Source organism: Carex rostrata, chromosome 6 (genome assembly GCF_964058835.1).
Source record: "Carex rostrata chromosome 6, lpCarRost1.2, whole genome shotgun sequence".
In the NCBI taxonomy this organism is placed as follows: domain Eukaryota; kingdom Viridiplantae; phylum Streptophyta; class Magnoliopsida; order Poales; family Cyperaceae; genus Carex; species Carex rostrata.
In genome coordinates this window covers 10,331,838-10,358,334 of record NC_135923.1, presented here as the reverse complement: position 1 = coordinate 10,358,334, position 26,497 = coordinate 10,331,838, and the positions used below count along the sequence as shown (strand labels likewise).

The window sequence follows — 26,497 nt, the reverse complement described above, 5'->3', positions numbered from 1 at the left end:
CAGAGAGAACGACGAATCCATCCCTATAAATACCTTACGAACATTGGCAGCCTCCCTCAGAAACCCTCGCCGCTCTTTCCCTAATTTCATCCTCCTGGGAGTCTTCCTAGGTAAGCTCCGGATCTCTCTTCAATTCTTAGCATATTTTCAATTCTGTTTGCATCTTTTGGTGAGTAGGTAATAGATTGTTAGATCTGCTAGTTTGTAATCGGTTTCGTAGATTAGATCGAGTAATTATTTTGCTTCTTCATAATTTAGATTTGTCTTTTAGTTTGGAATTTTGTTTCGTTTGAAATAGTGTTAGATATATATAGAATTGTATTATTGTTTATCTGAACCGCTTGCAGCCTTGCACCAGTACTATTATACCCTTGTAGTTTCTGTAATTTAATTCAAGATCTGGTTTGTGAAATGGGATTTATGTTCCTCAGATTCGCAGATCTAGACTTTTGGAATCTGAGCTTGCAATTCTAGTACTGTAGTTTCATGTTATGACTTGCTTTTGTAGATCACAGCTCAATAAGGTTTTAAGCTCCTGTTTATGCAGATATTATTCAATAATGCTTTAAGTAGTTCTCTTTTTAACATTGATAACTTAGAAAACTTCCATAGATTTGTTTAATTGTTAGTGCTATTGTATTAGTATATGTTTAAACATTAGAAACGTGCAAGGGAATAAACAAATTGGAGATGAAAGCATCCATTATCCAATGGGAAGGACAGGGGTCATTTGGCCTTTGATATATAGGTTCGAATCCTATTGGATGCCTTCTAATCACTTCTCCTTGGGAATTCTCTGGCACTTGCAAAATAATTGATGAAAACAAGGACGTGGTGTTCCTGATTTATTCTGGTTCCTTTGTTCCTAAAGATATCAGTATATAATCAGAAAAATCATAACTTGTTTTCCAATTAATTTTGCTACCTCAGTGTCATTGATGTACATTACAGCATTACTGCCTAATCAAAATCAGTCAAATGCACACATTTCAGAGTTTATTTTGTTGTATATGGGATCAATAATATAGTTGAATATTTCCGCTATTAATTGAAAGGCCTTTTTTCTTTGTATTTGACAGATAATACACAAGTCAACCAACCATGGGCAAAGAGAAGATTCACATCAGCATTGTGGTCATTGGCCACGTCGACTCTGGCAAGTCCACCACCACTGGACACCTTATCTACAAGCTTGGTGGTATTGACAAGCGTGTGATTGAGAGGTTCGAGAAGGAAGCTGCTGAGATGAACAAACGTTCATTCAAGTACGCGTGGGTGCTTGACAAGCTCAAGGCTGAGCGTGAGCGTGGTATCACCATTGATATCGCTCTCTGGAAGTTTGAGACCACCAAGTACTACTGCACTGTTATTGATGCCCCTGGCCACAGGGACTTCATCAAGAACATGATTACCGGTACTTCCCAGGCTGATTGTGCTGTTCTCATTATCGACTCAACCACTGGTGGTTTTGAGGCTGGTATTTCCAAGGATGGACAGACCCGTGAGCACGCTCTTCTGGCCTTCACTCTTGGTGTCAAGCAGATGATTTGCTGTTGTAACAAGGTATATTGGAGCTCATGTTTCTTTACTTTTAGCCGATACTAAAATGTATGTTCATTTTGATTGATTTGGTAACTGACTTAAAGGTTTGATTGAACAATGTGATTAAACAGCAGTACATGTAGTGATTACCAATTGCTTTGATTTGCTAGAAATAATAAAATTGGATTTGAGATTTGTTTGCCTTTGAGATCTTAAGCTAATCAGATGGTAGGTTATTCTCTAAATACTTGATCAATATTTGTTTTGTTGTTGGTATTAGTGTTGATATTTCTGTAAAGGTTTAATTTAGTAGGCCTATTTGCTTAAATTTGTTTTTGCAGCCTACCCATGAGTCATATTTGATAGTACTGGTTTCTCAAAATATTTGTTAACAAATATCCTGGATGTGTTACAGATGGATGCCACTACCCCCAAGTACTCGAAGTCGAGATACGATGAAATTGTGAAGGAAGTCTCATCCTACTTGAAGAAGGTTGGGTACAACCCTGACAAAATCCCCTTCGTGCCCATCTCTGGTTTTGAAGGAGACAACATGATTGAGCGCTCCACCAACCTTGACTGGTACAAGGGCCCCACCCTCCTTGATGCTCTTGACCAGATCAATGAGCCCAAACGTCCCTCAGACAAGCCCCTCCGTCTCCCCCTCCAGGACGTGTACAAGATTGGAGGCATTGGAACTGTACCTGTCGGTCGTGTTGAAACCGGTGTCATCAAGCCTGGTATGCTTGTTACCTTCGGCCCATCTGGTCTGACCACTGAGGTTAAATCAGTTGAGATGCACCACGAGGCACTTTCAGAGGCTCTCCCCGGTGACAATGTTGGTTTCAACGTGAAGAACGTTGCTGTTAAGGATATCAAGCGTGGGTATGTCGCCTCCAACTCCAAGGATGACCCTGCCAAGGAGGCCGCCAACTTCACTGCCCAGGTCATTATCATGAACCACCCTGGCCAGATTGGCAATGGTTATGCTCCAGTGCTCGACTGCCATACCTCTCACATTGCCGTCAAGTTCGCTGAGATCCAGACCAAGATCGATCGTCGTTCTGGTAAGGAGCTCGAGAAGGAGCCCAAGTTCCTGAAGAATGGTGATGCTGGTATGATTAAGATGATTCCCACCAAGCCCATGGTGGTGGAGACCTTCGCCCAGTACCCCCCACTTGGGAGGTTTGCTGTGAGGGACATGCGTCAGACCGTTGCCGTCGGTGTCATCAAGGCTGTGGAGAAGAAGGATCCCACCGGTGCCAAGGTCACCAAGGCTGCTGCCAAGAAGAAATGAGGTGTTATGTTTTCTTGTGTTGTTGAATTGATGGGAAGGATGGTATTTTAGTTGTGTTATTAGAGTATTTGAGTTGTGGTCTTTCGGTCTTGTTGGAATTAGTTTTATGTTAGGGCAGTCAGTTGTACAAGCTGGGTGCTAAGTTTTTGAAGGGTCCTTTCTGTTGGGTTATTTTGAATGTTGACCGTGACTTGAATTTAATAGTAGCTGAATTCGGTTTTATGATTGTTTGCTGTGGTTTTGTTCTTCTTTTCATCTTTTTAACCGTTCTACGTATGGAATGAATTTGAATAAGAATTTGGTATTTCATTTTTCATTATCTGGATGCTTTTGTATGTAGCACTTATCGAAAGGGAAAGCACGGAAGAAATTGTGTATGTTTTTGCAGCAACGACACAAATTGGAATTCCACAGAGCAGGAGTGAAATTTCCCCTGTAAATTTTTTGAAATCTTTCTTTATATATATATTTGTGTAAGAAAAAGTATTCTCAGAATCTCAGGTAATGTTCAAATTTTCAAAATAGATGTTAAATAATATATTTAGCTTTAATAACAAATGGATAACCGGTTGGCACTCTAATCAGTTGCAAATTATATGCCCTAGACCCACAGAGGATATATTCTTTCCCCCCAAGTTTTCCTTTTCAAATCAATGGTAAATTATATTTCTTCATTATCGATCATCCTTCTAATATCTTCAATGACTAACCATGCAGTGTGACCTTCCCTTGTATCTTTCTCTCGTGCCATAGCTAAGAAGTACAAATTTTTTTATCAGAAATCTGAGGAAAGCAATGACGTAAATATTTTATTTACGAAAGACACTTAATGTTTTACCATATTCAGATAACAGCAATGCTCTGTGTTTGCAGCATATGGATTAAAAAGGCTGCATTTCAGTAAATACGAAGTTAATTGTAAATTCAGGGGTGTGCCCTTATTTCTTTTTCTTTTTTTACTTTGGGCTTCTAATTGTCAACGGAAAACTTCTTCAGATTATTATTCTATTAATCAAAATATAAGCACATAACACTGATTTGAGGGTATGAATATGAAGATTTTTTTTTTTCTTTTTATACAAGTCGGAAGCATTTCCTTAATTTTGGCAAGATCATCAACATAGATGTGTTAGTTGTCCATCCTAGGTTATCTTTAATTCCTAACTTTTGAGTTTATAAATGACAATCTAGGCGCAATTACATCTGTTAGAATTTGATGGGGCCATTTTTGTACACCTCAATGACAGCCACTGAAAGTCAAAGAGTGAACACAACAGAAAACCCCCCTGATTTTATTCGAGTTGCTCATTTTTTCCATCTTTTTTGTTCTTTTTACGCACCACTTAACTTTATACTAGATTAGTTTGAAAATTTATAAATTTACCAAATCTGAAATGCACGACCTTTTTCCAATTATATACAGAACATGCATAAGGGCAGTTCTGAACCTTTTACTTGTCCAAGTAATGCCTGATTTCCAGTTAAATTATCTTGGAATACCATCAGTCGACCTAAAACCTTTTGGAAATTGCTAGCGCTTGTAAAATCACACCTGCATAAATATGGTGACAATAAATTGAAAATATTAACATTGAAGGAGAGGATGCCTTAATACAGACTATGGAAAGCAATGGTACAATACAGTAACAATTGGTTAATTGTAAATTCTACGAATGCACTGATAATTAAAGTGAAATGAAAGAACAAAGTACTCAAATGTAGGGGCACTGAACACTATTTAGTAGGGGGGCCCTTGCTATTTAAAAGGGACTGAAAACAAAGAGACGGATGAGGCATGCAATTAACCATGTATAAACCCTTGGGAATTAGGGTTTATGTTTTTTCCCATCTATTTTTTAAAAGTCTACACGAGATTTGTTTTGAAACCATGTATGATTAGTATTTAGGGTTTTTTTTTGTTTTTTTTGCCACCTATTCAAACTTTGCCCTGTCTTTAATTCCCAGCATCTCCGTGTCTAATCAAATAAATATAGCTCCTCGCCTCCTCGGTCTCTTCCTCTTTTAAACTTTCTCTGAACCCTGTGTGAACACCACTAAATTTACCTTCTTTTTTTCTTTGTAAGCTTGGTTCATTAGGATTTTTCTGAAGTGAGAAGGATTCAAAATACGAAGCGTGGAAGACTCAAAACGAATTATTTAACAACAATGAATTCTGATCTCTCTCTCTTACTCACTGTGAAATCAAGACTTATTTCAGGTTTAATAGCTTAAATTTGTAAACTTGCAAACTTGTAAATTTGTGAAATTATGATAGGCTTAGTTTATTATTTAGAGAATTGTCCTTCTTAATTAAACAAGCTTTTAAATAAGTTTGCAAAAATAAACAAGTTAAAGGACTATAATGTAAAAACGACAGAAATGATCAGGGTTTGGCTTTAGGGCCTGATTTGAACTGAGTAGCCATTAAACTAGCCAACATTTGTATAATGTTTAGTTTATTAATGTTATTTTTTGTTTGTGTAGGTGAAATGAGTAGCCAAAATAATCACTACTCATCAAATCTTTCTTGTAAGAGATATCATAAGTCATATATCGTACTTCTTTCGGGGAACAAAAAGAATCCGGGCAGACAATATTATAAATGTTCATAATGTAATCAATGGATCGACAGGCTGGTGCGATAACACTACCAATTTTAATAATGCAAGCGTCAATTCTCAAACGCAACATCACCAGTAAGTTGTAAGATATAGAATTGAAGGAGAAGTCACTTCAATCCTCAGGCAACAATTACTAGTATTAATTTGTACTTTGTGTGATGATGTTTGTAATTTGTTTATTAATTGTTGTGTTGTTGTTTCATTTGAAGTAGTGGATGTGACTTTGTGAACGGTGATTTGTAATGTATAATTGATTATTGCTTTCGATATGCTTTGATCTTGAATATTTATTGAATAATGGATGTGTAATATTAATGGTATGTTTAATGGCTAGCAAATATGATTGCTAGTCAATTACAAGTCGTTAAAAAAAACACAAAACACAAAATATACACGGTTCTAAATAACAAACCCTGTATTGTTTCCAAAACAATACACGGATGCCTTGTAGAAACCGTGTATATAGGCTTTGTTATTGTGCACAATTACTTCGACCGTGTAAAAATCAGCATTACCGGTGCCTTTTTTATAAGACTTGACACAATCGGATTTTATTAATCGTGTATGTTGATACTATATAGACACGGTTCGGAAACCGTGTCCAACATAATTGTCGTGTGTTATTAGCATTTCGAATGGATAATGGTCACGTTTTGTTACTAGTGAATACGTCGCTCAGATATTTTTCTACATTGTCGCTAATTTTTTTTTCTAACTCCAGCACGCCTCTTCTCCATTTTGTGTGTTTTTTAATATAAAAACTAACACCTTACATTCTTCATATGCACCCCTTTATTGCTTGGTCATTTCGGAAATAACTTATGCTTGCAGTTTATTTTAGTTGTCATATTATTTGTCATTAATTTGGCACAACTTTTAAAGATTTTGAGGGGAAAACTTATGCTAATTATTTCAAAAATAACTTATGCTTACAGTTCATTTTAGTTGTCGTATTATTTCCATTAATTTGGTAATTTCAGAAATAACTCATGCTTGCAGTTCATTTTAGTTGTCATATTATTTGCCATTAACTTGGCACTTTTTTTTAAAGATTTTGAGGGGGAAATAAAATATTACGTGGTTTGACTTCATACATCAAACAAAATATACGTAACACTCTTTTGACTGCACGAAGCTAAAACTGTTATGTTAAAATCTTTAACCCTCTCTCCAACCTTTTTTTTATGCTAGACTTAATTATGCAAATTCGTCCTTGATTCTGAACTTTTACCGAGAAAAGAAATTCCAAAAATAAATTTTCGAGGATTTTTACAAAAAGTCTAAAATTATAATTTTATAAAGAGACAAGTCAGAAATAGATTTCTTGTAATAAATACCATAACGAAATATATTATAGGCATATGGAAGATAAATTATTTCCGAAGACTTTACAATATCTTCAGCAATATAAGGAGACAGGCCAAAAATGACTTTTTTATAACAATCATCGTTCAAAATATTTGTGAGTATATTATATTTTCTGATGAATTTTGTAGAAGTAAGAAACCATAAAGAGAAACTAAAAACAGTTTTCTTATAATAAACAATGAAAACTAGTTTTGTCAAAAAAAAGCTTTAGATAAAATTCAATCCAAAGCTTATTCATATCGCCCGATCTGTTTTGAAATTCGCATGAATGATTTATAACTTAATAATAATTGTCCGTACAAATTGTGGCACTATTCAGACTATTTAGATTTTACTTTGAATAAATTTCTATCCACTGCCTTTTGGACAAAAATCCAACCCATAACAATCGTCCGTACAAATTGTGGCACTGTTCAGACAATTTAGATCTTACTTATATTATTGTATTTGAATTGTTGTTCTATTCTAATTTTTTTTTCTATTATGTGAAGTTCAAATTTGCCAACACATAATGCAATATGTAATTTGTAGTTTTTAAACTTATACTTTAATATTTTAATGAAATTTGAATTGTTAATATATTTGTCCAATCTAGACTCAAATTTTAATACAACGGTGTAAACGTAACAAAACTATAAAAAGACGATACAAAAATAGATTTTTTACACAAAATTATAAAGAGACGATCCAAAAACATATATTTAGTAATTAGAGTTGTCCATAATTATTAGGGAGAAACGACGCTGTTATGAGATTTTAACAAAAATATTATGGCTAAATCTAGAATAAATATACTCGTGCGTCCCACGATGGATCCGACTCTGTTGCTTTTCTTATAGAAAAGCAGCTTCCTCATTTTCTTTCATCTTGACCGTTCAATATAATCTTACGGCTTCATTTGATTCTTCTAATATAATAATATATTTAGCCTGCCCATTCTTCATTTGATTTCTTAGTGAGATACGCTCATCGCGTCTTGTTGCTCGCGGTGAGATCGTTTGTGATTAGGCGGGAGAGAGACGAGCTTTTCCCTCGAATTTTCTTTCTCCTTCCTCTCAGTCTCTACTTTTCTGATTTTATCTCATCAAAACACTATTTCTCATTTACTTTACCAATTTGAAATTCTCTCATGCCTTCTTGCCTTTAATCAATCATAAGTTTTTTTCTTTGTAAAATGGAGGTTCTTGATGAGATAGAATCTGTTGATTCAACTCCTCATGTTGGTATGGAGTTTGATACACTAGATGAAGCATAGGGTTTTCGGATTAGCTATGGAGGAAAGATAGGCTTTAATTCTCAGATAATAGAGCTATTCTCAGAATAGCGGAGCTATTCTCAGAGCAGGGTCATCCAAACGTCAAACTAAAATTAAGAATATATAGCGTAGGATTAGCTCTATTCCGTTATTCCGTGAAAACGTTGGGTTAGCGATTTAGCACCCGCTGGCCTTTGCTATTCCTAACATACAATCCAAACAACATTTCTACTAATCCGGAATAGCCAAAGTTAGTGTTATTCTTGAATCTCTTGGGTTAGCACTATTCTCAATCACTAACCCAAAAATCGCTATTCTTGCACTAATCCTTGCACGATCCAAACTCACCCGAAAAGATTTCAAGAATCAGAAAAAAGATGGACCGATTACATCGAGACGGTTTGTTTGTTCTAATGAAGGATATCGCATGAATGACAAACGAAATCGTGAAGTCAAAAGGCCCCGAGCTGAAACCAGAATCGGATGCCCTGTTCGTTTTTCCCTCAAGTTGATACGGCAAACACAGAAATACCAAGTCTGGCTTTTATGAGGAGCATAATCATGTTTTACAATGCCATGAAGCAATTGGTTTAATGTCATCACAACGTAAGATTCCAGAACCTCTTGGCGTGACTATTGATTTACCCGATGATTCGGGAATTAAGCCGAGAGATGCGTATGAGCTGATGGGACAAGAAGTTGGTGGTCAGGCAAACCTTCCCTTTACTAAAAGAGATCATGAAAATCGCTTACGAGATAAGTGAAAGAAAAATTTGGCTCGCGGTGAAGCTGTAAGCATGCTAAGGTACTTTTATGACCAAACCTTAGATAATTGTTCCTAAAGAAAAATCAGCCAATGCAAAGGGGGCAAAATGAAAATAATGTCTCTGATAATGAACCACAACACCAAATTTGTAAGGTAAAACTCTACTATTTGTAAGGTAAAACAATACTATTGAAATAATGCCTCTGGTCAAAGTTATGCTTATTTATATTTTTTTTCAGGGAATTGAGACATCTAATTCACTCATAGCAATATCAGCAAAATATGAAGAATATGGATATCTAAATAGTTACATAAATTATCTAACGGTAGGATTTTTCTATATTTCAATTGAAAATAATTCTATAAACTAAATTTGTAATCTTGTATTTTCTATTTGAAATTATTAGGGAAGATCAAGTGTTGTTTTTCCACTACTTATTGATTGTATGGAAAGTGCATCTATGACTCAGGTTCAATATAATATATATATGTATACATATAAAACATTGTTATTTCACTAAAATTGCACATTGTTATTTCAAATTATCTATTTTTTTTTCTTTTTTTGTAGGAGATAGCTGGAAGGGTCGATCATGAACCGCTCCTATTTTTGGTGAATTCATGATGAATAAAACAACCAATTTGCAAAGCCTTCATGATGTAAGCAGCTCGATGCACGAGCAATGTTGAAGTCATACATAACTTTCTTTAAAGTAGTCCATTTTGTATTGAGAGTATCTCATTTTGTTTGTTTTGTTATATGCAAGTTCTTTAAAGAGATAGCCTCTTTTGTGTGGCCTGAAGAGATTCAGATTTTTGTATAGAAATTAAATGAACATCTAGCACGTTGATTGGTTCACTTAATTGACTAAAGTGTACATTTTGCAAAACTCAAGGGCTGGAGTATTAATTTTGAATGTTTTATACGTGTTGTCCAAATTTACAAGATGTGTTATATGTGATTAAAAGAGCACATTGTTTTGACTTGTTCTATAGGTGAACAAATAGAGCATATTGTTGATTATGATTAAAAGATTAATGCAAAAGGGTAATTTGATCAAAAGAATATGAAACCATGAACTAGAAGTTGATTTTCACTTATTCTGACAAAGGGTAATTTGAGCAATAATAAATAATAATAGGGACCTAGTTGTAAAATTTTCACTTATTCTGACAAACTGAAACCTTTCCTATATTATAAGTTTTTTCTTTCTTTCTTTGGATCTCATATGTTTTAGAGGTCTCAATGAGTTCTTAAATTGGTTTTCGATATAAGCAGTGTTATAAAATACGATCTATACAGCCGTATATATGCCCGTATATTCGTTTGCGGCCCAATACCGCATAGAAAAATTGACAATGCAGCACAATATGCGAATTTTAACCCATATACACAATTGGGAATTGGTATGATTTTATTAGAGTACACATATGGCTCAGGCCTAGAGGATTTTCAGTTATTTATTGGACCATGTACCAAGATGTATATAAATGATTCAAACTGTTTTTTATTTATGTTGTGGGACTAATGATAAGCAAGAACCGGGATTTATTCGTTGCCTTTAATAGTCAAGATAGTGACAGTTGTTTCCAATACTTTTGAGATGAGTAATTTGCAAATGGGGAGTGCTATTTTAAGGTCAATAATTACTAAATTGAGGGCTGAGAGAAAATTTTATGTCTAAATGTCTATTTTACCCTTGTACTCTCTCTCTTATCTCTCTCAATTAATTAATACAAAAGTTTATAAAGGAAACAATATATTTGCATTTCTAACAGTAACTTAAATAATGGAAGGTATTTATTGCTAAAGTTACCGTTCCAAATTCTACCGATTTCTGCTAATTGACCAAACTAGATGAAATTAATATTTCATGCGCAATATTTATTTAGAATAAAATATTTGTATTTTCATTTCTCTAATTTGCAGTAGAACTATTAAACTCATTGCATACTTGATAATTATGCTCATATGATCGCTTACTCTTTTTTGCTTCATAATTTTTTTAGAAGAAAGACTCATAATTGAAACAAACAAAATTGTACATCAGTATCTTATAGCACATATTACACATATTAGCAAATAAAAACAACTTTAAAAATAAAGCAACATTTGAGTCAAACTCTTAATTAATAATGTAGACCATCAATTTAAATCCAACGCTTATCTAACTATATAAAAAAATATATTGTAATAATCCATAGTGAATTCAAAAATAGCTGATTAAAGAGAATCGAGAATCATAAGATAGCCAAACGAAAAAAAAAACACATATTGAATTAAAGAAATATAAACTCTGGTACAAAATATATAAAATTTTATCTAAACTCATTTGCTCGAACTACAATGACGGGAAGCTTCGACAAACTCAAAACTAGAAGGATCTCGTCGCGTAGAACTTATTGCCTCTCTTATTATTCAGCTTTGGTGGACGGCCTTTAGGAGGTCGAGCATTAGGTTCCAAGAGGATATCAAATTGATTTAGGAGTTCACTTATCCTTTCACGAGCAATATCTTTTTTAAAACCCGGCCATTCTTGATACTTAGTGCGAAGTTTATCGAGCATGACACCAAAGCCATCATCATGGTCATCGTTGTGTGTAACCGCATAAGCACTCAAGATCCTTCCATCAATCCGCCATTATGAGTGTATGAAGTCAAGGATCAATGGCCCATTTCTCCAATTATTCATTTTGTGAGCACAAGGAAGACCCATAGTTTTTGTAAAGTGTCAACTACAAACCGCACTCATAGTTCCCAACTTAGCTTTCATAAGTTTTTTGTGCAGTTCTTTTAGAGCATAAAGAGACACACAGAAAACAACGTTTTTAAAAAATGAACTATTGCAATTGTGAAGGAGGCACATCTTTTCTCTTGAAAGTGTCACATATGAGAAAAATTTCGACAACAACAAAACTAAGTCATTTTGACAACTACAAAACTTCAGTACAAATAGTTGAAAAGATTTTTTATGAGAATGGTAAAACAAATTAAAGAATATAAGATATGTCAATAGTACCTTAATTTCATTGAATTCATTTTCAATTACAAGACATATTTGGCTCCGCACTTCATGAACGCCAGTTGAAACTTGCAGATACATCTTAAGTTTGGCATATGCTGATTCTGCTTGTGAAGAGGCACGATTGCCGAAGTGCAACTGTTCATCGGTCCATGCACTAACAAATTTTTCTTTCAACGATAGCCACACATTTTCAATATACTCTAATACTTTCTTTTTCTCCATGTAGCTCGATTCAAATTATTTCCAATGTTCGTTGTATTGAACCTCAGTCGAAGAATATACTATCTTTTTTCAAGCACTCAAGAAAACTACCCAAATATCTTCGGATTCAAAATATTTTTTACACTTTGCCAATATATTTTTCTCTATATGCCACACACAAAGTAAATGAGTGCACTCTGGAAAGACAATATTAATGACATTTATTAATGCGTACTCCCTGTCAGTTATTATGACATGAGGTTTTTTTTCACCAAGAATTTTACTAAACATTTTTAATGTCCATACATAATCCTCCTCCCTCTCTCCTTTCAAAAAAGCAAAACCCAAATAAAAAAAAGTGTTGAAACTTGAAATTCCTATGATATCCAATAACGACATTTTGTATTTATTGGTTTTGTAGGTACAATCCACAATAAAGATATTGGGAAAGTTTTGGGTTAGATTTATCGATAATGGATGAGCAAAAAAGATATGAGTGAGATGACCTCCTTCACTTAACATGTCATGCATGAAACCGCCTTGGGCAAGCTCTTCCAAAAGAGCTTGCATGACCGAACGACCCGTTAGATTATCTTTGCGGATTTTTGCTTTTGCATTGTAAATGGTTTTTGAAATTGCAGTAAGGTTGGGGTTATTTTGCCGAAGAGAAGAAAGAATTTGCCTTGGCGGTATTCCAGATTTGCTCATATGGTCAACGCGTTTGATTTCTTCTTGCGATAGCCTACGACATATAGAATGCCCGGTTACATCAACCGAAGCTTCGTGATTGTGCTCGTAGCTCTTTATTTCAATAGTCCATAACCTATTATCTTGTCGTTTTCCTTAATATTAAATGGACAATTTGTTAAACGACTTGTGGTTATTCTTTTTCTTTGTTCTATCGAAACATTGCGCGGGTCTCGATAACAACCACCTCTATCACACCCCAAAACTACATACTTATCTTTCCTTGAGCTACGAATGGATAAACCATAGCCTCTTTCGTAAAAAAAAGCGCGTGTTCCCTTGATCAACTCATCAGAAGTCTCGAAGCTTAATCTGATTAACTCAAGCTTTTCATTCTCCATGTCATCATTATTGATCGGCTCATTAAGATTCATCTGTTAACAAAGTGAATAGTAATCCAGAATTAGATAAAATGAAAACCATATTGCAAAACTTGATAAAATTTGAACCTCTTGACACCTGTTACTGATCTAGCACCAATGCTAGGATCAAGCTTCAACATTTATCATACAAACTAAAATTGATCTAAGATAAATCAAAAATGCTTTTCATATGCAAGTAAATAACAAAAATATTGGTACTTCATGCAAAAAATTTATGCAGAGTTAATTGGTGCGGCCCTGTTGATCTAAGCAAATAGAGTATCACATATTTCATTACCTGTTACAATTGGTTCAGTATAAATTGATGTTCCGTTCTATTTGTTGGGGTTTTTACGGTGCTGTAACCAAAACCCGTTTAGGCTTAAGCTGCGGAAAGAACGTAAAACAAAAATTTTTACTTCTAACTTAAGCCAAGGATTAAACGGGGCATGTCAGGAAACTTTCTAAGGCGGTCCACCTTCAGTATTCCTTTGGCATCAAAACCCAATTTAATCTTTTTACAGATCTACTCCATGATTGATTTCTAAAACTTTAATCTACTTACCAATTAAATAGATTAATGTAACATATTTATACCTTGTTTCCAAATCACAGTTGGAATGCAAACCGAGCGAGTAGAGCCTCACCAAGGAAGGAATTGACTCGGAGTATCACACGTGTGATACCTCTATCGGTTATCCACCAGGACTAATCGGAGAGCGGTTTATTTCTTCTGCCAGAAATACCGTAAACTGCGGAATTATGCAAAAAACACTATTCACGAGAAAAAGACGAAAACCCGTAAACACGAATTTTCGGTTGCTCGGTTTCATCAATATGCAAAACTGACATACCGCGAAATTCGATAAAACACTATTCATCGATCCTGTAAATATACTTCACAACAATCCGCAAGATTATACGTCAACTACGTATAACTTTCTTTTCTCAACCGAAACACTATTTGGGAGAGAAACCGAGAAAGAGATAAAATACCGATTCATTTCGACACGAAACGATACGAGTGAATTAGCGATTTTTCTCTCTACCCCTCCACCCCTATTTATAGGGTTTAGGGTCAGTTGCCAAAATACCAAAATGCCCTCCAAGTTCGGCCTATTTACAAGATATGCCATTGAATGGATAAGGATGACATGTCATGTGGATAAGATCGATGACGTGTCATCTGGATAGGGTCGATGACATGTCATGCAGATAAGGACGAATCTGAAAAGACCCGAATGTCCTCGGCCCGAATACAAATAATATTCGTATAATTATTCTGACCAATTATATATATTTTTCTTGCGGTTGTTATTTCGGTAATTTATACGTGTCCTGTACATTTATAAATTAACCGGTTAACTTTTATACAATGTGTCACACACGTTTATAAATTAACCAATGTTTTTGCTTGTTATTTTTACATAACATTTATAATTTAATTATAACACGTATAATTAATTATAACCATCTTACTATTGATCATAACCAATTTATAATCAATCACAATAAGATTCTCCGATTAACTCCTATATGGTGTGACCCAATAGGATCTGTGTTATGTTGATAAATAGAGTTAAAACTGTTTTAACTTCTATAATCATGAGCGGCATCTGGCAACACATCATGACCATCCAATTACACAGATGATGCTGTACAGTACAATATCACGATCCAGTAAACAATTTACTTGTGTCTGTTCTTCTGTCTCATAGGTATCAGATTAGTTTCAAGGTAGGTGTGTGTCATCCTTGTAAACTTAATCTTTTCTTGATCTTGAGCAGATTATCAAATATGATTACTCTTGTAATCATACCGCGCGCTGATAATCTTATTCTATCAAGGGGCCCAGTGATGTTATAGCTCGTATAGAGATACGAGGGACAATAGTACTTTTGGTAAACCATCACTACCTCAGCTAAGCCATGTATACCGAAGAGTTGCCGTTATAACTGCATTTTACCGACAGCGTTTGATAACAATCACACATATACATTTCTTAGTAGGAAAGATGAATACCTCATACTTTAGAACTTAACACTGAATGAAAGCATTAATGACACGAACACAATTCCGTATAATGTTTCATTCGGGGTCTGTCAGATATCATGTTCCTGGAACATATATCTATGTGATTAAAATGACAACTCCTTGTCTATGGTCTGTAAAACTTGACCATCATTTAATCCACATACTAACCTTACAGCGGTAATTAGTGTTCCTGCTAATTACCTTGGTCAGTGACCTTTTAAGAGTATATATCATCTATATTATGGAGTTTCACAATTTCAGTCATGAACTCGAAATGATCCATAAATGCAATAATACTCAAGGCAACAAAATGATATTAATCATCCAATTCATGAATAAAGCTTTATATATAATCAATTATCGTATTATTGACTTCTAGATTATTACACTAACACGTACTGGTAAACATTACATGATTTTTCCATTTAATAATTGTTGTCCCATTATTAGCATAACACTATTACATAATGTAGAGTAGAATTAGAATGTCTCTTTATGAATTACTCTTGAACCAAGTTGATGTATTAAAATTTAATAGTTCAAAAGCACGCTTCTATGAACATGAAGGTATATTCATTGCAATAGTTTACTTCAAAGGTTAAACTTTGGTGGAAATTTGCTAAATAGTTGGATTTTATGTGTTATTCATTTTGAATGGATTCACACAAATAATAATAAAATAATAATTAAAAAAATATGAATAAAATATAGAGATGTTCATTTCTTTATAGAGTAATGTATTAATTTTCATGTAATTCTAAATATAGAGATGTTCATTTCTTTATAGAGTAATGTATTAATTTTCATCCAAAACTTTATTATAATTATGATTTATGCTTTTATCCTTATAATGTCTTTATTCAACCAGTTACAACTAATTTTTTTAAATAAACTTAAATAAAAATTACAGGGTTGCACAGATAATTTAAATACTCTATATTTCATATATTTTATTTATTTTCTTAATTTTGAATTGTGTTAATTAGTATTTATATCTTAAAATCCGCATATGTACTCCCGCATAAAAATCTGTATATGCGGCCGTATAACGTATATGCGATATGCAGTGGCCTTCCGCATACCGCATGAAAACCGCATTTTATAACCTTGGATATAAGCATTTACTGTTACAAAAAGTATGGGTTTTAGAAATTAAAAAAAAAACAATTTATGTCATTGGTGTAAGATCTATCTTTGACTATTGACGGTTTTATTCGTTTATGTTAAATAAGTAAGTTTCTGGGTGCGGTTAGGCGGTACCAGTCAGTACCAATGCATTTTGGTATGCTGGTATGCAAAGATTAATGCATGATTCATTTTGGTATGCAAGTATGCTGGTAAGAAAAACATATTTGGTGCAACTACATATTGGTAAAATAAATATATCAAGAGCTACATACTGGTGCAGTCACATGCTGATCCGGTTCACAATTTCTGGTAAAAATCAAATCGGTTCAGATTTTCTGGTAAAAATCAGATCGGTTCAGATTTTCTGGTAAAAATCAGATCGGTTCATAATTTCTGGTAAAAATCAGATGTCAGAGAGGTTCAATGAGAACAATTTGGGGATAACACCTTTTAGTCTCTTTTAATTACTTTGGCAGTTTATTTCCTTTTGTATGTTTTTTTTTAGTTTATTTCTTTTCTTAGCTTTTCATGTCATTTTTTAGGCTTATGCTTTGCAATTTTCTATAAAACGTAATCTAGACACAGTGTCATCATAAATAAAATAAGAGGACTTGACGCTAATTTTTCCTTAAAAAAAAGTTTTTTACGAATGCTTAAGCACCATAAAATCTGAATTTCTCTGACCAAAGAGCCGCTCTTTTAACTAATTCTTAATTTTTTTTTCTTAGAAGGGCTTATTTGTGAATTATCTACTTAACAGAGTAAATAAGAGATGCACGTGAAAAGCTTATGAGAGAGGACACGTGAAAAGCTTATGAGAGTTTATTTTATTTCAAGATAACTAGTTGCCTAATTGCAGCTATTCCGCAAAATTTTCTGTCATGAATATGTGCAGTTTAAAGTAATGATTTAAACTATGCGTCAAATGAATATGTACAGTTGTATATGTGCAGTTTAAAAGTTTTGAGTATGGAGTAATTTGTAACGTCAAGTCAGTCAAGATATATTGTTCTAATGTCAAGTTAGTCAATTTAAGTTGTGAGATATATTGTTCTAATTGAAGGTGACATTTGATTTCATTGATAATTGTAAAGTTATGAGAGCTTTCTAGTAGGTGTACAACAAATGAAAAATGTTCAAAAAGTTTTGTAGGAAGGGAAAAATAATACAGAGAGTTTGAAAAAATTGTAGCAACTTAGAAAGCATAAAAAGCTTAATTTAACTGAGCTAATCCTTGGTTATCACCAGCCGTCGCAGTAACTGAAAATGCTCCAATCGCTCCAATTCCGTACCGGTGTCAGGTGTAGGTCGAACGTCGAACAACATAGCAGGAAAATTAAATGACACTTAGAAGTCATGCATTATAATATATATATTAGTGAATAATTGCACTGAATCTGAATTCTGGATTGGAGGAGAGATTTGTAATTCCTTTATAAACTATAAGCTTCATAATATCATGTCTGTCTTTCGTAATTTAAGAAATTAACAAATTTACCCAGTCTTTTGGAACTCGTTTTAAATGTATAAAATACTCATTTATACTGTTGCAGGAAATTTGGTCTGCAAGTACATATTCATATGATAATCATGTTGAATTGTTTGGATTGACAGTTAGGATTTTGAAAACGAAGATATTGATCTGTAGTATGGACCCATCCGTGCTATGCATAGTACCATAGAGTCACTCCTATAGGGAATGGTAAGTAAAGTAATTACCTTCAGTACATGCCAACTGCAGGGGAGATCATTGCTCGACTGGTACGCACGATGCTGCGGGAAGATTGAAACTGGGAAGGGGAAGGCAAAGAGAGTTACAGACAGTCAAATACTGCATAATTTATTGTCTCGTAAAGGTATAGTAAGAAATAATTACCATAGAGTCACTCTTACAGAAAATGGTATGCATAGTACCATACAATTAATCTTACAGGAAATGGTAAGTAAAATAATTATGTAGTAAAGGTATATGTTATGATATGCTTATATAAGTGGTGTAGGCAGACTCAATTAGATGTAAAATTGTTTATTAGTGTATGCATAAATACATGTTTACATTGGATGTGAAAATAGTTGAGAAAATGCCAAGAAAGAAAAGAGCAACTGAGATTTCTAAAATTGAGAAATATACTTGTTATTTTGATAGAAACACGTAGTTGTATATTTTGTTGAATTGCTTAAAAAACAAAAAACATTTCAGATTTTGTAAGCTACATATGCAGTAAATGAATACAAAGTACAATGTTCAAGCAATTGAAGCTATATATAAAAAAAAATGTTGAGGGAAAAACTTTCAAAATTGAGATGCATCTATTGGGTACTCGTAGCAGTGCTCTATTCTTGCAATTAGCTCGTTTAAAATCAGGTTTGTGTAGTGTTGTTTTGTGCTAAAGTCTCCTAATTATTATGGTAAATTAAAGCCTCCTGCAGTATATAAACCATGCTTTAATTTGCAAAACATTTTGCTAACATAATTAGGTATGCAGTTTTTCACGTAGCTAAACATTTTGCTAGCATACCAATGCTTAATTTTTTTTTCTTTATTTTTTAATTTAGGGCAACTAACCTTTCAAGCAATATGAGGTGCAGATCCATGTACCGCTTCAGCCAGGCATATTCCATCTTCACCAATATTGTAACTAAGAAGTTTCCAAAGGAAAACGAACATATTCAAATAAATGTATAGGAAAACGGAAGACAGCGTAAAATATAATTACTATTTGGATTATACAGAGTATACTACGACCATACAACACAGATCTGTCTTACTAGTAGTAAACAGTATGAATGGGTCCAGCATGAATTGTTAGCGCAATGTCAAACCCAGTAAGGTTAGGCCATTTGAAATTCCCCCAATTTTTTCCTTTCAAAATTAATAAGATTTGAGTACAATCCAATGTGAATAAATGTGTAAAATAAATTGTACATGGGAGTGAGACCTAACCCACCAATGAGACCGGCACGGAGATCACTAATGATGTCACCATACAGGTTAGGTATGACCAAAACATCAAATAACTGGGTTCTTCACCAACTGCAGCAAATTGTATAAATATGAGAGGGAAATGTTAGCTTCTCATGCTTAAAGTTATTAAAAAATGTTAGCTTCTCATGCATATATACATCATCATACAGCATTTGTCAATGATGACCTCTTCATATTCTATCTCTGGGTATTTCTCATGCACATATACATACCATCTCTGGAAATGTTAGATTATCATGCACATATACATACCATCATACATCAGTTGTCAATGAGGAGAGATACCAGTACTGAAGTAGGACCCAACTTAAGAAAGGTACTTAACTTTAGCGGGTTTGCTATGCATATTGTAAATGCATGTTTTCCATTGGAATAAGAAAAAAGTAAATTAATTGAGTTGGTGGCTGGCAGCTAAATTTAGAAATTGAGGTTTTTTTTTTGTGTGGCCCATCCCTAACTGCATTGAATTTAGTTATCCTAATACGTAAGACTCACTAACAGCGAAGGAGGCAATAAAGAGATAAAATGAAAGAAAGAAAAGAAGCCATACCTGAAGGATAAAGAGTAATGAAATTGGAAGTGTTGAGTCAGTTTTTTTTTCACAACCTGCACCTGTTATAGCTGGAGAAATTTGTTGAAGTTGAATGAAATGTATTCATATTTCATAAACAATGTTTCTCTTAATTTATTTTATTAGAGAAAAATGGAAATGCCACCAATTTCATTGAAAAAATCAAATTAATATTACAAGAAAGTGTAATAGATAAAACCTACACCACATCCAACGGTACCATACCTTGGTACCAGTACCTATCCAAAAGTAGTACTGGTACGACAATCTGATATATGACATATGTAATGGCAGGAATACTGGAACTATTGTAATTGACAAGGGCAATATGTAGTGCAAAAATTGACAAGGGGAAAATTGAAAGCAACAAATAACTTTACCTTGTATGCGAAATTGTTGAAGCAAACAATGTCTTCCACAATGCAGACAATCTGTCCGGAATAAGGAGAGGGAAGAAATCAAAATAAGGTAGGTTTTAATTAGCGGGAAATGAAATCGTTTGTTTGGAATGAAGAGAATAGTACCGTACCTCGGAGCAGCGATAAAGACCAAAGGCAGTGGGAATTGCGTCCTCCCTCGAGATTAGGGTCAGGAATGGGCTCGCTATAGAGGACCGACTGCAAGAGGCGTACAGCAGGGATAGGCCGACCGAAGAAGGCGGTGATAGAGGAAAGAACATGTTGCGAGGTCGTGCCACGTGTAGCGCACGGGAAAGAAATCGGTAGCCAGGTGTGGCCGTGTGCGCGATCCTGAGAAACCGAGGAAGCGGTGTTGTTTTCCCTTTTTTTTCCCTGTCGCGCCGATAGCCCTCAAGAAGAGGCGGTGTGATTTTTTTCCAATTTTTTTTTTCCCTTTGTATGTCGCAAGCTGTGATTTTTCCTTTTTTTTTTTTTTTAATGTCACAGCGATAGCTCAAATTGGTTTGAACAGGAATGAGACCATGACGTCAGATGACGTAAGGTGAAAACAACATCAGCCATCGATGCTAAATCGTGAGGCAGATCAGGGGGGTGTACTGTTCATCCCAGCATCCAAAATTAAGGTTTTATAATAAGAGAACGGGTAATAGGTAGGGATGCAAATTGATCGGATACGGATCAGATAGTGGTGAAACTATATCCGTATCTACTTTTAATCTTCGGATACGGATACAGATCAGATATTAAACGGATACTTACGGATACGGATCGGATAGCGGATATCCGTAGATATATACATAAATGTTTTCATAATTTATGGTAAACTATATGGTATATATCTACTATTCGGATATGGATAATTAAAATTCAAAACCATATTTATATCCGTATCCGCATGAATATTCAGATATCGTATATCCGTATCTAATTTTCGAATACGGATGCGGATACGATCGGATAATATCCAACCCGTTTGCACCCCTAGGTCAGCTGGGTATAAATAAAAGTTATTAAATCAACTGAAGCCGTGAGATAAAGCTGAACGGTTGAGATGAGAGAAAAGGAGGCTCTGCTTTTCTACAAGAAAAACAGCAGATTCGGACCTCCCCACGATACCTCAGTCTTACGTGGCAAATCAAACGGGAGAAAGGCACACTCCAATCACCGTCCAACCAGAGAAATCCAACGGCGCATGCATAAACCCTAACGCAGCGAGAACAGAGAGCCCATCCGTATAAATAGCTTAGAAATCTTCCCTGTCTCCCTCAGAAACCCTCGCCGCTCTTTGCATCGATTCCTCCTCCTGCTAGGTGAGCTCCAGACTCCCCCCTTAATTGTTATCATATTTTCTATTTTCTTTACATCTTTTTGGTAAGTAGGTAATCGATAGTTAGATCTGCGTAGCCTGTAATCGGTTTCATATATTAGATCGAGGAATTATTTTGCTTCTTTATAGTTTAGATTTGTCTTTAGTTTGGAATTTTGTTTTGTTTGAAATAATATTAGATATAATTGTAGTAGTTGTTTATCTGAGCAGTTTGCACCAGTACTATTATGCACGTTCAATTAGTTTACGTAATTTAATTCAAGATCTGGTCTGTGAATAGGATTTATGTTCCTCGGATTCGCAGATCTAGATTTTTGGAAACCTGAGCTTGCGATTCTAGTACTGCAATCTCATGTTATTACTGGGTTTTGTAGATCTACGCTCAATAAAATTTAAAGCTCATCTTTGTAAAGATACTGTTCAATAATGCTTGAAGTAGTTGCCTTTTTAACAATGATAGCTTCGAAACTTGCATAGATTTGTTTTATTGTTAGTGCGATTGTATTTGTATATAATATTAGAAACGTGAAGGGGAGTAAACAAATTGGAGATGAAAGCATCCATTATCCAATGGGAAGGACAGGGGTCATTTGGCCTTTGATATATAGGTTCGAATCCTATTGGATGCCTTCTAATCACTTCTCCTTGGGAAATCTCTGGCACTTGCAAAATAATTGATGAAAACAAGGACGTGGTGTTCCTGATTCATTCTGGTTCCTTTGTTCCTAAAGATATCAGTATATAATCAGAAAAATCATAACTTGTTTTCCAATTAATTTTGCTACCTCAGTGTCATTGATGTACATTACAGCATTACTGCCTAATCAAAATCAGTCAAATGTACACATTTCAGAGTTTATTTTGTTGTATATGGGATCAATAATATAGTTGAATATTTCTGCTATTAATTGAAAGGACTTTTTTCTTTGTATTTGACAGATAATACACAAGTCAACCAACCATGGGCAAAGAGAAGATTCACATCAGCATTGTGGTCATTGGCCATGTCGACTCTGGCAAGTCCACCACCACTGGACACCTTATCTACAAGCTTGGTGGTATTGACAAGCGTGTGATTGAGAGGTTCGAGAAGGAAGCTGCTGAGATGAACAAACGTTCATTCAAGTACGCGTGGGTGCTTGACAAGCTCAAGGCTGAGCGTGAGCGTGGTATCACCATTGATATCGCTCTCTGGAAGTTTGAGACCACCAAGTACTACTGCACTGTTATTGATGCCCCAGGCCACAGGGACTTCATCAAGAACATGATTACCGGTACATCCCAGGCTGATTGTGCTGTTCTCATTATCGACTCAACCACTGGTGGTTTTGAGGCTGGTATTTCCAAGGATGGACAGACCCGTGAGCACGCTCTTCTTGCCTTCACTCTTGGTGTCAAGCAGATGATTTGCTGTTGTAACAAGGTATATTTGAGCTCATGTTTCTTTACTTTTAGCTGATACTAAAATGTTTGTTCATTTTGATCGATTTGGTAACTGACTTCAAGGCTTGATTGAACAATGTGATTAAACAGCAGTACATGTAGTGATTACCAGTTGCTTTGATTTGCTAGAAATAATAAAATTGGATTTGAGATTTGTTTGCCTTTGAGATCTTAAGCTAATCAGATGGTAGATTGTTCTCTAAATACTAAAATAAATATTTGTTTTGTTGCTGGTATTGGTACTTTCTGTAAAGGTTTATTTAGTAGTTGCCTTTGAGATATTCAGATTGTAGATTGTTCTCTAAATACTTGATCAATATTTGTTTTGTTGTTGGTATTAGTGTTGATATTTCTGTAAAGGTTTAATTTAGTAGGCCTATTTGCTTAAATTTGTTTTTGCAGCCTACCCATGAGTCATATTTGATAGTACTGGTTTCTCAAAATATTTGTTAACAAATATCCTGGATGTGTTACAGATGGATGCCACTACCCCCAAGTACTCGAAGTCGAGATACGATGAAATTGTGAAGGAAGTCTCATCCTACTTGAAGAAGGTTGGGTACAACCCTGACAAAATCCCCTTCGTGCCCATCTCTGGTTTTGAAGGAGACAACATGATTGAGCGCTCCACCAACCTTGACTGGTACAAGGGCCCCACCCTCCTTGATGCTCTTGACCAGATCAATGAGCCCAAACGTCCCTCAGACAAGCCCCTCCGTCTCCCCCTCCAGGACGTGTACAAGATTGGAGGCATTGGAACTGTACCTGTCGGTCGTGTTGAAACCGGTGTCATCAAGCCTGGTATGCTTGTTACCTTCGGCCCATCTGGTCTGACCACTGAGGTTAAATCAGTTGAGATGCACCACGAGGCACTTTCAGAGGCTCTCCCCGGTGACAATGTTGGTTTCAACGTGAAGAACGTTGCTGTTAAGGATATCAAGCGTGGGTATGTCGCCTCCAACTCCAAGGATGACCCTGCCAAGGAGGCCGCCAACTTCACTGCCCAGGTCATTATCATGAACCACCCTGGCCAGATTGGCAATGGTTATGCTCCAGTGCTCGACTGCCATACCTCTCACATTGCCGTCAAGTTCGCTGAGATCCAGACCAAGATCGATCGTCGTTCTGGTAAGGAGCTCGAGAAGGAGCCCAAGTTCCTGAAGAATGGTGATGCTGGTATGATTAAGATGATTCCCACCAAGCCCATGGTGGTGGAGACCTTCGCCCAGTACCCCCCACTTGGGAGGTTTGCTGTGAGGGACATGCGTCAGACCGTTGCCGTCGGTGTCATCAAGGCTGTGGAGAAGAAGGATCCCACCGGTGCCAAGGTCACCAAGGCTGCTGCCAAGAAGAAATGAGGTGGTGGTATGTTTTCTGTTGGTGAATTGATGGGAACTGGGAAGGATGTTTAGTTGTGTTATTTGAGTTATGGTCTTTTGGTTTGTTTAGTAATGTTAGGGCAGCCAGTTGAACAAGCTGGGTGCTATGGTTTTGAAGGGTGACTTTACTTTAGCAAGTCTGTTTTATCTTGTCGCTGTCAAGTTTTAAAATGTCATGCACTTCTTTTGTGTTATTTTGAATGTTGACTGTGACTCGAATTTAATATTAGTGAAAATTCGTTTTTTCTGAATATTTTCTATGTTCTTTTTCATTTTTTTTGTTTTAATTCATTATCTGCTGTTTTTTGTGATTTTTTTTTAAAAGTTTCAACAGAATAAGCACGGTTTGCTTGAATTTTAGAAAAATAGCCTCCATTGATCCCTAGGATAGGTGGAGCTAAAAAATCAAAAGCCACACCCGGAACAGCATACTGCACGTTTGGAATGAGGAAGTACTTTGCAGAATTTGGTATCTCATTTTTCTCCTCTTCATATTTTAGAAACATATCTTTTATTTCCAATGGGCGTTTATTGACATATTGTTGCTGAACTATAAATTTCTAACTGAGAACAAATAGCAATATATGTCATGATTCTGATTAGGTTATGTTTCAAGTGCCATTTAGATATCTTTTCTTTTTGAGACGTGACATATAATAGAAGTTTCATGGTGTTGGGTTTGCAATTGCAATAACGTTGCATTTAGTTTTTGAAACAACACTTCCTATGTACTTTTTAATGGAATTTGATGTGTGGTCATTTCAGAAGAATTGCTGCTCAGAAAAGCTTATTGCATTCTCTCATCTATACATAAATTGTGCGAAGCCAATAACAAGCCATCCGCCAGCACATAGCATATGTTTATTTCAAGAACATTGTGCATGTACACAATTCAATAGAAACTAAGAAGAATAGAGTTCAATTCAATAGAAAAAACATAAAAAAAAAAAGAATTGATTGTGAACTGAATTGTGTTGATCAAAAGCCGTAAATAGATGTATGCTTAAGCTTAATTCTTCCGAAAGAATTCAGTATACATCTATTTTAAACCACTGGTATTGCTTAAAAATTATTCTAGCGCCGTTACCTAGGCTTTGAAAATTTATAAAAAAAAAGAAAATGAGAATACTATGAAACCAAGTAAAATGGAAACCTGAAGGGAAAGGAGAAAAAGAAATTACTTTGTTGGAACTTCGACAGTGTTTGAAAAGTTGAATCGTCATCCTCTCCCTCTACAGTGAAACGGAGAAGTGAAATTGACACTTCACTCCAGCAAAAACGATTCTCGCCAAATCTATATCCTTTTTGTTGCTTCCAAATCGCACCAACTCTTTTATTTTTCCAGTTCGTCACTCTTCCGATCACGCGAGAAGCGTCTCATTAGTCATTTCCCGAGAATCCCACCCCTCCTTTCTGATCAGTGCCTAACAATACTCTTCCCGCCCGTGTAAATAAATATCACAATAGCATTCCTTTTGCCAACACAACGTGTAGTGTTAATACTGCAACAGTATAAAAGTTGTTTCTTTAGGTATGTCAATTATATTATAAACAGATATAAAGATGAATTTTTTTGCGGTTGGTCCAGAGCACCGAATGTTCTTGCGGTTTCTAAATTCTCATTAAGTCATCTCAATTGGTGTTCTAGTGCCTAGTGGCGGCAACAATGTTGTAACTAATTTACCATTATGGTCTTTCCAGGAATCCAAACAAATAATTTTCAGGACAGAGAACTCAAGATTGAATGGAACTAACAAGTTCATTCTTTGTTCTAGCATGGTTCTAAAATAGAAATAGTCACATAGCAATCTCTTATCGTGCTATAGGAGAACATGAAAATAGTCACATAGCAATCATTCTTTTGTACTAACGAGTAGCGATTATCGTGCTATAGGAGAAAAAAAATTGTCTATCTATTAGATGTGATCAGAACATGATTTGGGTTTTTGTACCCAGTGAGGTCAGTTTGGACTCATACCGGGGCCGCTAGTCCTTGACCTCTGCTCGCACAGCAGTCAGCACCAT

The 26,497-nt window shown here is 35.2% G+C and overlaps 2 protein-coding genes and 3 long non-coding RNA genes across 10 annotated transcripts; 3 read left to right on the top strand and 2 right to left on the bottom strand.

Annotated features, from left to right (window-relative positions):
- LOC144556009 (elongation factor 1-alpha) lies at positions 1-24,725 on the top strand. Of its 4 annotated transcripts, XR_013512172.1 has the most exons (4): positions 1-110; positions 1,080-1,563; positions 1,958-2,992; positions 24,591-24,725. XR_013512172.1 is itself a non-coding variant. In XM_078304478.1 (3 exons), the coding sequence occupies exons 2-3, from the start codon at positions 1,102-1,104 to the stop codon at positions 2,837-2,839; spliced, it is 1,344 nt and encodes a 447-aa protein (XP_078160604.1). In that variant the 5' UTR covers positions 1-110; positions 1,080-1,101; the 3' UTR covers positions 2,840-3,066. The 4 variants fall into 4 exon arrangements, 3 of the variants coding, with proteins under 3 accessions (XP_078160604.1, XP_078160605.1, XP_078160606.1); XM_078304478.1 differs by lacking the exon at positions 24,591-24,725 and having other exon boundaries at positions 1,958-3,066; XM_078304479.1 differs by lacking the exon at positions 24,591-24,725 and having other exon boundaries at positions 45-100; positions 1,958-3,066.
- Positions 8,923-9,476, top strand: LOC144556072 (uncharacterized). The gene is made up of 3 exons (XR_013512183.1): positions 8,923-9,002; positions 9,089-9,319; positions 9,421-9,476. It is a non-coding gene; the product is annotated as an uncharacterized LOC144556072 (long non-coding RNA).
- LOC144556010 (uncharacterized) lies at positions 18,075-19,936 on the bottom strand. 3 transcript variants are annotated; one of them, XR_013512174.1, is made up of 4 exons: positions 19,884-19,936; positions 19,296-19,381; positions 18,914-18,986; positions 18,075-18,137 (listed from the first exon to the last, which is right to left on the bottom strand). It is a non-coding gene; the product is annotated as an uncharacterized LOC144556010 (long non-coding RNA). The 3 variants fall into 3 exon arrangements; XR_013512173.1 differs by having other exon boundaries at positions 18,914-19,381; XR_013512175.1 differs by lacking the exon at positions 18,075-18,137 and adding an exon at positions 18,150-18,771 and having other exon boundaries at positions 18,914-19,381.
- Positions 19,931-20,770, bottom strand: LOC144556011 (uncharacterized). Its single transcript, XR_013512176.1, has 3 exons — positions 20,434-20,770; positions 20,285-20,335; positions 19,931-19,954 (listed from the first exon to the last, which is right to left on the bottom strand). It is a non-coding gene; the product is annotated as an uncharacterized LOC144556011 (long non-coding RNA).
- LOC144556008 (elongation factor 1-alpha) lies at positions 21,508-24,725 on the top strand. The gene is made up of 3 exons (XM_078304476.1): positions 21,508-21,633; positions 22,590-23,073; positions 23,570-24,725. The coding sequence occupies exons 2-3, from the start codon at positions 22,612-22,614 to the stop codon at positions 24,449-24,451; spliced, it is 1,344 nt and encodes a 447-aa protein (XP_078160602.1). The 5' UTR covers positions 21,508-21,633; positions 22,590-22,611; the 3' UTR covers positions 24,452-24,725.
- Positions 24,726-26,497: the final 1,772 nt, after the last annotated feature.